The sequence below is a fragment of the Copadichromis virginalis genome, linkage group LG10, assembly GCF_057382275.1.
Source record: "Copadichromis virginalis isolate Kocher_CV1m ecotype Utaka linkage group LG10, C_Virginalis_male_GT1.1, whole genome shotgun sequence".
Classification (NCBI taxonomy): domain Eukaryota; kingdom Metazoa; phylum Chordata; class Actinopteri; order Cichliformes; family Cichlidae; genus Copadichromis; species Copadichromis virginalis.
In genome coordinates this window covers 33,534,320-33,547,592 of record NC_140627.1, presented here as the reverse complement: position 1 = coordinate 33,547,592, position 13,273 = coordinate 33,534,320, and the positions used below count along the sequence as shown (strand labels likewise).

General features: G+C 41.3%; 4 protein-coding genes and 1 pseudogene across 4 annotated transcripts; all 5 read left to right on the top strand.

Moving 5' to 3' along the window:
• The first annotated feature begins 1,514 nt into the window (after window positions 1-1,514).
• LOC146700865 (histone H2A-like) lies at window positions 1,515-1,910 on the top strand. Its single transcript, XM_085471118.1, has one exon. The coding sequence runs from the start codon at window positions 1,535-1,537 to the stop codon at window positions 1,907-1,909; it is 375 nt and encodes a 124-aa protein (XP_085327244.1). The 5' UTR covers window positions 1,515-1,534; the 3' UTR covers window position 1,910.
• Window positions 1,911-2,278: 368 nt separating this feature from the next.
• Window positions 2,279-3,023, top strand: LOC146700864 (histone H4). The gene has a single exon (XM_085471119.1). It carries the CDS (start codon window positions 2,282-2,284, stop codon window positions 2,591-2,593), a length of 312 nt encoding a protein of 103 aa, XP_085327245.1. The 5' UTR covers window positions 2,279-2,281; the 3' UTR covers window positions 2,594-3,023.
• A 3,143-nt stretch (window positions 3,024-6,166) lies between these two features.
• LOC146700863 (histone H1 pseudogene) lies at window positions 6,167-8,421 on the top strand (annotated as a pseudogene).
• Window positions 8,422-10,440: 2,019 nt separating this feature from the next.
• On the top strand, window positions 10,441-11,205 carry LOC146700862 (histone H2B 1/2). The gene has a single exon (XM_085471117.1). The coding sequence runs from the start codon at window positions 10,478-10,480 to the stop codon at window positions 10,850-10,852; it is 375 nt and encodes a 124-aa protein (XP_085327243.1). The 5' UTR covers window positions 10,441-10,477; the 3' UTR covers window positions 10,853-11,205.
• An 82-nt stretch (window positions 11,206-11,287) lies between these two features.
• On the top strand, window positions 11,288-12,541 carry LOC146700861 (histone H4). Its single transcript, XM_085471120.1, has one exon. It carries the CDS (start codon window positions 11,477-11,479, stop codon window positions 11,786-11,788), a length of 312 nt encoding a protein of 103 aa, XP_085327246.1. The 5' UTR covers window positions 11,288-11,476; the 3' UTR covers window positions 11,789-12,541.
• The last annotated feature ends 732 nt before the right edge of the window (window positions 12,542-13,273 follow it).

The window sequence follows — 13,273 nt, the reverse complement described above, 5'->3', positions numbered from 1 at the left end:
GCCTTCAAGACATGTTGAGGAGGCCATTTAGCCATTTCAATCAGCTGTGTTGGATCAAGGACACATCCAAAACCTGCAGGACATTGGCCTTCGAGGCCTGGAGTTCGAGACCTGTGTATTAGAGCATAAGAACAAACTTAAACCTCCCATTATCCTTATTGTATTGTATTTAGTTAGCACAAGTTGGGAATGTTTTATTTAAACATCATTTATTTGGACTTTACATGGAAACCTGGTAACCTGCACAGTTTATTGTTGTTTTTAAGACTACCAATATAAGAGTCAGAGAGAGTCAATATGACTTAAGGGGAACAGATTTCTTAAAAAACAAACAAACAAGATAAGGACAAATATAAAGCAGAGATGTGTTTCTGTTAGAGGAGTTAACCTGTGGAATAGTTATGACAGTGATTAAAAAAGGTGTAGTTCATTTTCCTTGTTTAAAAATATGTTTAAAAATAGAGTATTAGAAAAATATATATATCAAGAATGAAAAGAGCAAAAAAACAAAACAACCCCCCCCCCAAAAAACCCCTCTTGATTCTTTTGCTTTGATGTAGTTACTTATCTAAGGTGGAAATTTTTTTTTCTTGTTTGTTTTGTTTTTGCTTTGTTTTATTATTTGTTTCGAGCCCTGTGTACAGGAGCTGCATGCAAAAAGATCTTTTGTTAAAAGGGTTGGCGTAATAAGCAAATGCTTCAGCCAATACCTTTTGATTAGCCTTGTCTCATGCTTTCTTGCTTTGTGGTAGATCTTTGTTCTGTCTTCACTGAGATATTTGAATGCTAATCAATAAAATCAAATAAAAAAAAATCAATCAAGACAGAACACAGTGTTTGTCTATCTATAGATCGATAGACTGCTGGATAAACATAGATAGATATAGATAAATATTCTCACACAGGCTCAAACACCTGTTAAAGTGAGATAATATTGAATGCCTGATATGAGGTACTGAGATACAAATTTAAAACCTTTGTTGGTTTGATGTTATCACTGACTCCTTGATGCTATTTTAGGTCATGGTGATAAATAATGTGTGTGATCTAAATGATGAGATTCAGTGTTAGGAATTTTAAAAATACACTGTAATAAATGTGAATGTTCAGAGCTGTTTTCGAGCTAGAATATAACAGAAGAGAAAACAAATATGCTTTCTGGTCCCTCATTGGGGAGATTCCAGTTTTCCAACTGCAAAGTAAGATGAAGAGTCCAGTTTCATACACAAGTAAAGAATATGTGTGTGTGTGTGTGTGTATATATATATATATATATATATATATATATATATATATACTGTTATATATTTCAGTATTTCCAGGGTGAATTACTAAAATCGTTTATAGCATATCAGTTCGTACAGTATAAAACGGAAGTTAAATGTGAGGTTTGACGTCATCTCTAATCTGATTGGACGCTGTTTCTCACGATCCCTATAACCAATGAGCGAACACCTGAAGTAGTATATAAGGCTGGTATTGAAGGCGTGTGAGTTATACTTTTTTCCTGTCAAGAAAAGAGAAAACAAACAAGATGTCGGGACGTGGAAAAACCGGGAAAGCGAAAGCGAAGCCGAAAACTCGTTCCAGCCGCGCTGGATTGCAGTTTCCCGTTGGTCGTGTCCACAGGCTGCTGAGGAAGGGTAACTATGCTGAGCGTGTTGGTGCCGGCGCCCCGGTGTATCTCGCAGCTGTGTTGGAGTATCTTACTGCTGAGATCCTGGAGCTGGCTGGGAACGCCGCCCGTGACAACAAGAAGACCAGGATCATCCCCCGCCATCTGCAGCTGGCCGTCCGCAATGATGAGGAGCTGAATAAGCTTCTGGGCGGAGTGACTATCGCTCAGGGCGGCGTGCTGCCCAACATCCAGGCCGTGCTATTGCCCAAGAAGACTGAGAAGGCCAAATAAAATCCCACGACCACCTTTAATAAACTAAAGGCTCTTTTAAGAGCCACTCACAACCTCAAAGAGCAGCGTTTTCTTAGATTTTAGTAGTACAACAACGGTGTTTTCAGTTTGGCACTGCCAAATTGTTCATGTGAGTTTGATAACTTGGATTTTAAAGCCACAATATGTTTACATGCTGTATGTGCTCACGCTGGTGTACGACTTTAGCATAAAAGCTAATGAAACCCCACTCGGTCAGCATAGGCTGACTTGCGAGTTTGCTTGCACCCGTGGTCAGGGGTTTTCTATTACGTCCGCAGATCACTTGTAAAGACAGAGTCCGCTGCTGTGACTTTCATTCGACGTTATTCGTTCGAGGAAGAAACGGTAACCATGAGTGGAAGGGGCAAGGGAGGCAAAGGACTCGGAAAGGGAGGCGCCAAGCGTCACCGTAAAGTTCTCCGCGATAACATCCAGGGAATCACCAAACCCGCCATCCGCCGTCTTGCTCGTCGTGGCGGAGTGAAGCGTATCTCGGGTCTGATCTACGAGGAGACCCGCGGTGTGCTGAAGGTGTTCCTGGAGAACGTGATCCGTGACGCCGTCACTTACACCGAGCACGCCAAGAGGAAGACCGTGACCGCCATGGACGTGGTGTACGCTCTGAAGAGACAGGGCCGCACTCTGTACGGCTTCGGCGGTTAAACTCATTCACACCAACTGAAAGAACTCAACGGCTCTTTTAAGAGCCACACACTTTTTTTTTTAAGAGCTTCGTTCTAATACGATGTACTACTTATAATATGGCAACAGTAGAAATCTCACATTTCGGGCATAGTCTTGATTTGCTGAACAAAGTATGTTAAACTATAACTGGTTCAGACACTTGCATTTTGTTTGTCTGTAAGCTGTAGCATTACATAATTGTTTAATCCAGTCAAAAAGGGATCTTGGGAATTTGTGTTCATCAGCATCATCCTCTGAAGGAGATATTCCCCTTCATGTCATAGAAGGGAATCATCAAAGAGCCAAGGGGTTTAGTTTCTCCCTCTTCCCTTTGATACAAATACTTGTTACATTGTATACTACATCACAATAGAACATGTACAACAATTAAATACCTCATATGACCATGTATGAGTTGGATTTCTTTACCAGAATTCTCTTTAGGAACCATCCAGTGCTCTGTAACTCCTTAACCTCTTAAGCCCCAAGAGGGTTTCTGAGCTTCCTGCTCAAAAATGTAATGCCCAAATTTAGTGGATTATTTCTCTGCAATTACAAACTGTCCTTACAATCTTGGTATCAAAATAAAGCTAACACTTGGGAAATTTCATCAGAGATGTAAATATTGAAGCAGATATTACTATGTATTACTGGAACACAGAAAAAGTAGATTTTTATTCTCGCCTAATTTATTTTTAGCATATAACCCTTTGAATAATATGCCTCAGATCACATTTGGTTCCAGAAATTCAGTAACCAACATATAAACATAATCTGTGCAAAGATTCATGTTTCTAAAGTGAAACAGTGAAAAATTACAGCCCTGTCAAGACATGAATATCCAGACGTTGTACAAAAATGTCCAATTTCGGCACACAATTGGACACCATGCCAGTTGATTTTTTTAGGTATTTAAAGAGCAGAAATTAATAAAATTTATTAACAGACCTAAAAATGCTTTTTTTTAAATATATTTTTGAAGAATTAACCACACATTTACATGGTAATGGCCCTTTTCTGCCGTGTGCATAGAGCATTCAATTGGCCTCTGGCCCTTTAAACTCCGAGGGCCTGTAACTTTGGTTTCTTTTGGTCAATTAGCATGATTGACACCTCTTTTTAATCGTTTGAGCCAATAGATTCATACTAACGATGCTACGTTCACGTCACTTCAACCAATCAGACGTTGTGATGCTAAAACCCACGTGGGCCCAAATTTACTGCATGTGGCGTCTGCTCAGTCACGTGTCTGTAGGTGGGTCTAAAATGGAGGTTGTTGACGGAAAACTGCTCTGATGTGGTTAGGTAGGCATTGTAACTACTGTTAGTCATGTGGCTACAGGCTACCAGCGAAAATACCTGAGGAAATCGGGAAGGTAAGCCAATTTCTGTCTTAGCGCATTTGCGCCGCTGTGTGTTTTTGTGGTCTTCTTTTGCGGCTCATTCAGTGAATTTTGGTCTGATCGTGGTGAAACTTGGTGTGTGGAGTCAGTGATAGCCCTGGAAGCTAACCAACCTATCTTTAGCCGGTTACACAAAGTCTGAAGAATTTCTGGTTCGGTTTTGTTTGTTTAGCGGACGTCTGCGCATTTACGAAACTGCTCGTTTAATCACGGCTTGTTTTCTGTGTTTGGTGTTTGTAGAAATGGTTTATATGACATTTTAGCTGAGATTCTGAGGTTTCTGTAGATACCACACATGTCTGGATTTATATTTCTCAACCCGCGTTATAACCGATTAAACGTGATCTCCTCCTTTTTGCCCTCTACCGGGGCGTGGGGCTTATTAAATAATAATAACTGGACGTCCATTATAGAAAAAAAGTAACAGAGACACTATATTCATAAATCTGGAAAAACTCAATGGAAAAAAGCAGCTACATTTTAGTTATTATTATTATTAGTAGTAGTAGTAGTAATATTAAATATGCTTATTATATACCTGTGATATTTATATTTAAATGTGAATAGAATAGAATTCAACTTTATTGTCATTGCACATGCACAGGTACAAGGCAACGAAATGCAGTTTGCATCCATCCAGAAGTGCTTTAGTGATATAGATATATTACAATATATATTAGCAATAATATAGATATGTAAGTATATTACAGAAATGGGTCTATTATGGTATGTTATCATGTACACGGTATGAGGGTATGTTATGAATATGCTATAACTATGTATGTAGGCTGTAGTGAGTATAAACTATGTACAGGCTATGAACAGGATATAAATTAAAAAAAACTATACAGAAATATGAGATATACAGCTATACAGAAATGTGAACTATGCAAGTTCTAAACAGCTGTAGAATTAAAAATGATCGTATGTACAGAATGATTATTTACACATAATTATACAGTAGTGCAAGATAAGTGAGATATGTGGATAGTTTCTAGAGAGGCTGTATAAAGTGCTGGTGGTTGTGAGTGGTGGTTCAGTCCATGTTATTATTGTGTGTTTGAGGGTACAGTTGTCCATTGTGTGTATGTGTAGGTCGTTGTGGGTATGTGTATGTGGATAGTCATTGCTTCATAACATGTACTATTAGGTACATAAGCATCACCTCTGTGGCTAAAATTATCAGTGCAAGTCTGAAGCTCATCAGGTTTTTGAAACTCGAAAAGGAATGAGAATACAAAGAAAACTTAGACATAGATGAAAATATATGTTGGCTTCTAAAACAGAGAATGGGATACAGAGGGACCTTCAAATGCCTGCCTTCAAGTTGGAGCATCAAATGGCTATTTTTTTCTGTAATTTGTAACATTTCTTTCTGTCATTGCCTCTCTCCACACATTTTCTTTCTTTCTTGTTTTCTTATGAAGCAGAAAGTTGAAAGAGCCCTATAAACCGGCCTGTCTTCTTTAAACCGTCACAACTTCCAATAGGCTTCCAATGTCTTCAAATCGCGGACTCAACAAGGCTCCGAGGGGCTCTTAATAATACAATTGTGTGTTATAATCCCCTGTAATGTTCAGTATTTCTCTCAATTCGTGATAAATGTTCTTAGCAAAAGAAACTTTTAAAGCGAACAGCTCCGGTATGAAGCCTGGCTGTCACCAGCCTCCACCTTCATTAGTGTGTTTGCTGCAGTCACAATATCTTCATTTTATTCCAAACTGACTGCCAGCAGGTGGATGTTTTCACTTTGAATGTGTAAAAGAACATGTGGCTCAGCTGGAAAAGTGATTTTGGTGCAGGTTTACTTGATTTGAAGTCCTTTTATGGGATAAAAGAAGGGGCGAAGCCGCTAAGCTCCGCTGTGACTCGCCGAGGTTTCGGAGTTTCAGGGAAAAACTGCAATAAGCACCGGGGCTCAGCATGGGCTAAATTTGAAGACACTCGTGCCCGCTTGTCAGCTGCTTTACTGTCAGTCTGCATCGTTGCCTCTTGAGCTACTTTTTAACGTGTTTATCTGGAAGAGAAAACACAGAACACGTTCACTCGGGCTGCAAGCGAGAGCGGCGCGCTGGATTGAGTCTCCACGGTTCTCATGTTGCATTGAAAAGGCGACTCCTGCTGCGAGTTTCTCATCTCGTCTCTCGGACTCCAGTTGGATCGCGAAAGCAGCAAAGAAAACAAAAGAAGGAAAAATGGCAGAAGTAGCACCAGCGCCAGCCGCCGCTCCCGCTAAACCAGCGAAGAAAAAGGCTTCCAAGCCCAAGAAGACCGGCCCTAGCGTCAGCGACCAAATCCTTAAAGTAGTGACCGCTTCCAAAGAAAGGAAAGGGGTGTCACTAGCTGCCCTGAAGAAGGCTCTGGCTGCCGGAGGATATGATGTGGAGAAGAACAACGCCCGCGTTAAGATCGCCATCAAAAGCCTGGTTTCTAAGGGCACTCTGGTTCAGACTAAGGGCACCGGCGCTTCTGGTTCTTTTAAGCTAGGCAAGAAAACCGCTGAGACCAAGCCTAAGAAGCCAGCGAAGAAGGCTGCTCCTAAAGCCAAGAAGCCTGCCGCTGCCAAAAAACCTGCGGCAGCGAAGAAGGCTAAGGCAGTAAAGAAGCCCGCAGCCGCGAAAAAGTCTCCGAAGAAGGCTAAGAAACCAGCTGCTGCCAAGAAACCCGCCAAGAAAGCCGTGAAGAGCCCGAAGAAGGTCGCCAAAAGCCCGAAGAAGGTGGTCAAGAAGGCGCCCGCAGCCAAGAAATCCCCGGCAAAGAAGGCTGCCAAGCCTAAAGCGAAAAAGACCGCAGCCAAGAAGAAGTAAGCTGTCATCGCTGTTACGTTTGAACTCAAAGGCTCTTTTAAGAGCCACCACAATCTTACAAGAGCCTGTTCCTAAAGCCATCAGTTATACAACTTTATTGCGAGGCATGTATAGCAGACAGAGCCTAGAGAGGAAGCAAATCTCTTCACATCTGCTATTATATTAATTAACGTTTTTAATTTAATTATTACTTGCACACACCAGCTAGCATCCTAGTAAAGATTATGTAGTACATCCGGTTTTTAATGCCAGCTTTGAAAAATGCAGAAACTGCATGTAAAACATCTAGAAATTTAAGCATCCCCAAAAAATTAGATCCACTTAAGTGCTTACACAAAATATTTTTGGTATGCGTTTATGCATGTGCGCGCGCTGTAAAGTCATTAAAAAGCTCCATGGCATGCTAGACTCCAGGAAAGTGGCCTCTTGGCTCTGCCCAATTTTAAAAACTGCTGTCAAGGGCTTTCTATTACGTCCGCACATCAGACAGCGAGTGGTAAGACCTTTATTTGACTTGTTATTGAAACAACTGAGCAAGATGAAAAGAGGTGTGCTGTGATGCGTAACATGGAATCACGTCCCTATTCTACAGAGAGTAAAGAGTAATACGAGTTAAAGGCAGTTAAGTATAATGAACGTGAATTAGAAAATATTAGCTACAGGTATAATGAATAATGTTTGATGGTGGGCACCAAAGTGAACTAAATAAATACACCTTTGAATAATTGGGTCAAAATATATATTTCATTAAAATAGGAAATCAATACATTTACTTATTATGTGTGCTGGGGATATACGATAAATTTTCAATAAAACAAATGTCCATTAAGTGATACATTGTCTTTAGTTTTGAACCAGTGTCCAGGCTTGGTTCCTCTGAACAGTCCCATGTTCATTGACTTCCTGAGCTACATTGAGTCCTAATAATCAAATACGACAAACTTTTCTTTCCACCCCCCAAAATGTTCAAACCACCTTATCAATATCACAGAGAATTGTCACATGATATCAAATACAGTGTATCAACTCAGCTGTGCAGAGGCAAACATAATGAAGTAGTTCATTTCAAGTTGTACATTCATGCGCCTCTTCATATTTTTGTCCACCAGAGGGCAGAAAAGCGTTAAAAAGCTTAGAGTAACTAACCCTTCTTCAATACAAGCTTCACTGCTTCGAATACCTTAATTTGGCCACCACTACGCTTAATAATGATGGCAATATTTTGAGCAAACCTTTTAATATTACCTTTTAATAGTGTCCTTTAATGGTTAAACTACAACAAATTCATTAAGACTGTTGTCGTCTTATCTCCAAAAGTTGATTCTGTTCATCTGGACGTAGCATTTTGTTGGAGAAACATTTCGTCACTCATCCAAGTGACTTCTTCAGTCTCAGCTGACTGCAGGTTCTTCGCCATCTTACAATGCTGTGATTGCAGCCATTCCCCAACTCTCTGTGAATGGTACTCATGGCTATTGATCAGTGGTCATGAGAATTTGCATAATTAAGATTGAGGAGCTGACCTCCCAGCCCATTGTTCCTTCACTGGGCTGGTTTCAGTCATTATGCAAATGTGCTGTTTATAAAATTTGGAGAAACCTGCAGTCAGCTGAGACTGAAGAAGTCACTTGGATGAGTGACAAAACGTTTCTCCCACAAAACGCTACGTCCAGATGAACAGAATCAACTTTTGGAGATATATTTACCTGGATGATTGAGCATCATCAATATGTTTTCTTCTTAATGTGTTTTAATGCTTTGTGTTTTAAATAGTGCTTTATATCCCTAAAATAGTCAGGGATCACTGTCAGCATCTCTGGGTTTTTATTAGAGATTTATTAGCATGTTTTAAAGCTCAGTTTTTAAGAATCTTATGATGTAACTACTGCCAATAAGCCAGACACAAAAGAGTCAGAAAAGAATCACTCTGAGGTCAACAAAGATTTGAATGGGCATGCGAAGCTGAGGATCAGCAGTTCTCATAGCTAGTAATCAAAATCAAATATTTAAGAAAAATTCAAGTGGGAATTTACAGGATGATATCTAGATGATATCTATATATAGTTTAAAATAGACATTGTGTGTGTGTGTGTGTGTGTGTGTGTGTGTGCGTATGTATCTATCTACCACCATAGTGGTGGTAGACAAACAGAAGAAGACGGCCGTAGTGATCGATGTAGCGGTTCCGAATGACAGCAACATCAGGAAGAAGGAACACGAGAAGCTGGAGAAATACCAAGGGCTCAGAAAAGAGCTCGAGAAGATGTGGAGGGTGAAGGTAACGGTGGTCCCCGTGGTAATCTGAGCACTAGGTGCGGTGACTCCCAAGCTAGGCGAGTGGCTCCAGCAGATCCTGGGAATAACATCGGAGATCTCTGTCCAGAAGAGCGCAGTCCTGGGAACAGCTAAGATACTGCGCAGGACCCTCAAGCTCCCAGGCCTCTGGTAGAGGACCCGAGCTGGAAGGATAAACCACCCGCAGGGGCGTGCTGGGTGTTTTTATATATATATATATATATATACACATACATATACATATACACACACACACACACACAGTGACCTCCTTGGTTGTTTTCTGAACACCGTTGGCTACGGTGCTGGTATCCCTATCTGTAGTTACAGAGACCAGTGGTGTTATCCACAGACTTCACACATGGATTTGGTGAATGCATGGATTATTGTTCCTATAGCATTAATCAAAGCAGTACTTGAAATATCGTGATTTGCAATGTTGCCTCACAGGATGTTTCTGAGTTTTAATCCAGCTGCCTGCTGCTTTTCTTTCAGCAATTGCATGTTCTCCCTGTTGTTGCGTCCTGCAGTCCAAACACTGGTTAGTTTAATTGGTGATTCTAGATTGACTGTAGCTGTGAATGAGGGTGTCTGTTTCTCTGTGTCAGCTGTGCAGCTCCCCCACAAAGAATAAATGTACAGATTCAGTGAGTGCTGTTCTTCAATCTGCAAAAGCCATTCATTCATTCTCAGCTATCACACCTCAGACAAAGAAACCCTGGTCAAGGTGTTGGTCTGTCTCAGGATGGGGCTACAGATTGTGTGGAACTAAGTTTAAACGTATGTTTATTTGAGTTGTTTATGATGCTTATGACAATGCTGAAGCTCGGAACTGGGAATCAAACCAGAACGCCAGAGGTTACTTGATGCTTTCATCTTCTTTCCTCTGGTCCCTTCTTCAGAGCAAATATACAGCAGTAACAGTATCAGTGGCACAGGTTTACATTTTTTTATTTATGTATTTGTTTATTTATATTAAAAGACTGAGAATCAACCTTTGCATTGTCATGCACAGGACGTAAAATGTTCAACAAATGTTTAACACTTGGTGATGAGATCATATGCAAACTATAAGCTTTCAAAATTAATAGAAATTAAATATTTATGACAGGGCGCCACATTTAACTGATTAATTGAACTGATTGAAGGGGGAGGGGGACTGACGCCGACAGGAACTTCCAGCTTTCCTTTTTGGTCTTCCGTGTTTACACGGCACGCCCAATCTTTCGACCAAAGGCAGAGCCTCGACCAATGACAGGCGGGGATCTGCACAGCCTTATTTGCATACAGCGGAAATAAAAGGGAGCTGCTCTGCGCTGACGGGCACATTCTCTGCTGTGAAGTAGCAAAGAAGAAAAATGCCTGAACCCGCAAAGTCCGCGCCCAAGAAGGGCTCCAAGAAAGCCGTGACTAAAACCGCCGGCAAGGGCGGCAAGAAGAAGAGAAAGACCAGGAAGGAGAGCTACGCCATCTACGTGTACAAGGTGCTGAAGCAGGTGCACCCCGACACCGGCATCTCCTCCAAGGCCATGAGCATCATGAACTCGTTCGTCAACGACATCTTCGAGCGCATCGCCTCTGAGGCCTCCCGCCTGGCTCACTACAACAAGCGCTCCACCATCACCTCCAGGGAGATCCAGACCGCCGTGCGCCTCCTGCTGCCCGGTGAGCTGGCCAAGCACGCCGTGTCCGAGGGCACAAAGGCCGTGACCAAGTACACCAGCTCCAAGTAAACTGCAGCTCTGCTGCATCCACCCAACGGCTCTTCTCAGAGCCACCCACTTCTTCTAAAGAGCACATGTCCACACAAAATTTTAAAGTAACACGAACTGTTGAAAACTGTGTAGTACTTCAAAGTCAAAAGCAAACAGACAAAATCAAGTATTTGTTTTATGTTGTAAAACAGCGCGATTATATCGTGTGTGCGCGCGTGTTCTCTCCCCTCCCTTCAGTTGCGTTATACATACACAATGTACATTGTGCTTGACCACAAAGCACATCTAATGTTTTGTTATCCCAAACTGAGCGAATTACAGACTAGTGCACTTCATATATATATTTTTCGAACTACCTAATATACTTTGAAAAAAAACTTGGCGTTTTACAGTTGATCAGTGTTTAATATGAACTAAAGATTCTAGTGATCATGTGGTTTTTTATTTTTATTTTTTTAAAGTGAACTAGATTAAAATGTCAACATTTGGACAACCGAAGAGTGGGCGGAGCCACAGAGCTTCGATCCGCCCAGCGAAACTCGTTCGTACCGTTTTCTTTTACGTCCTCAGAGCACACATAAAGACACAGGACCTGTGTCACTGACTTTCATTCGTCTTTGTTCGGTCAAAGAAACTATAACCATGAGTGGAAGGGGCAAGGGAGGCAAAGGACTCGGAAAGGGAGGCGCCAAGCGTCACCGTAAAGTTCTCCGCGATAACATCCAGGGAATCACCAAACCCGCCATCCGCCGTCTTGCTCGTCGTGGCGGAGTGAAGCGTATCTCGGGTCTGATCTACGAGGAGACCCGCGGTGTGCTGAAGGTGTTCCTGGAGAACGTGATCCGTGACGCCGTCACTTACACCGAGCACGCCAAGAGGAAGACCGTGACCGCCATGGACGTGGTGTACGCTCTGAAGAGACAGGGCCGCACTCTGTACGGCTTCGGCGGTTAAACTCATTCACACCAACTGAAAGAACTCAACGGCTCTTTTAAGAGCCACACACCTCCCTTTAAGAGCTTTGGTTGTAGATGTTGTAACCTTTGATTATATGGGTTTATCATCTTTTGCTCTGGACATATATGCTGACATACATTTTAGATGGTGGAAGGCTTTATGTTACGATAACGCATGGCTCTATTAAATAAGAGCTCTTGTTTTAATTGGTGTTCAGAGCTATAATATGAAATCTGAGTAGGTGAATAAGGTAACGACACTGTTCTTTAATAGTGTCCGACTCTGGAGGTTATTCCTGGTTGTGAGGCAGGGTTCATCCTGGACTGGCACTGCATCATTCCATGTTTGGCACTGATCACCACCTGCACTCATGTATATATCTATCTACTTAGCACTTTTAAATTCTTATTCTCATGTTTATTTTCAGGTCTATTTAAGCTTAATTTATAACAGTATGTTTGCACTGAAGCACCGCAGCAATTTCCTAATGTTGTAATGTAGTGTTTCTACACGGCTTCGAGAAAATGAGTGGACACGGCAAAGGTGGCAATTGATATCGTGTTACAGGACGGTTGAAATAAGAAGGATGGAAAAACTAGGTTTTAATATTGAAAATAATATAAAATCAGTAAGATATGGTTTGTTTAAAGAAAAGATGTGTGAAAATAAAAGATTGTTTTGGTTGGTGATGTGTATTATAAATGTCCACATATGGAAAACAAGGGCTAAAGGTGTTATAGAACAAAAAATAAGTAGTTTCACCGTATGTAAAAACATTGTCACTGAGCTGAGAAGAAGAAAAACGAGAGATATGAAATTAGGAAATGATTTGCCGTGGGAGCTTTTATTATTGTAATATGTAAAATAAGATGTGAATAATTTGTGCATGGCGCTTGTATTATGTGTATTTGTAATTGTGAATATTGATATTTAAATAAAGTGATTTTTAAAAAAAAAAAAAAAAAGCAAAGGTGGCAAGGGTTATTAGTATTGTAACCATGCCCCCGTATGCCCCATTACCTTTTGCTTCAAACTTCAGCAATTTATGGGTGAGACTTAAATTCATCGGAGACGGGGATCCCCCGACCCGTGATTATGTTGCTGAAGAGCTGTTATTACAAACATCTTGGCTGAATGTGCAGGACATATACTCTTTCATTGCTCTGCCCAATAAACGGGACCTTGAGCTTTCAAGACAACCCGAAGAAATGGCAGTTGGAGGTGGAGAGGAACCGGGAGACCAATCCTTCTCACAGACCTCAGATGTGGAATGTGAGAGCGATGACGAGCGACGGAAAAGCGAGGATGAATATTCGTCAGAAAGCTACCTAAGTGCAAGTGATAGTGAAGAATCACCCATTTCGACTCCTGTGGAGATTTCTCCTACGGATGATCCTGCAGGACAAGATGATGTGGATCCACAAATAGGGATCTTTCTTAACAAACAGCATCCTGCGATGGAGGAATTGGTCAATGAAACAA

What these genes read in the sequence shown, in the direction of transcription:
- LOC146700865 (XM_085471118.1), top strand. Translation starts at nt 1,535, where the DNA reads ATGTCGGGACGTGGAAAAACCGGGAAAGCGAAAGCGAAGCCGAAAACT.
- LOC146700861 (XM_085471120.1), top strand. Translation starts at nt 11,477, where the DNA reads ATGAGTGGAAGGGGCAAGGGAGGCAAAGGACTCGGAAAGGGAGGCGCC.
- LOC146700862 (XM_085471117.1), top strand. Translation starts at nt 10,478, where the DNA reads ATGCCTGAACCCGCAAAGTCCGCGCCCAAGAAGGGCTCCAAGAAAGCC.
- LOC146700864 (XM_085471119.1), top strand. Translation starts at nt 2,282, where the DNA reads ATGAGTGGAAGGGGCAAGGGAGGCAAAGGACTCGGAAAGGGAGGCGCC.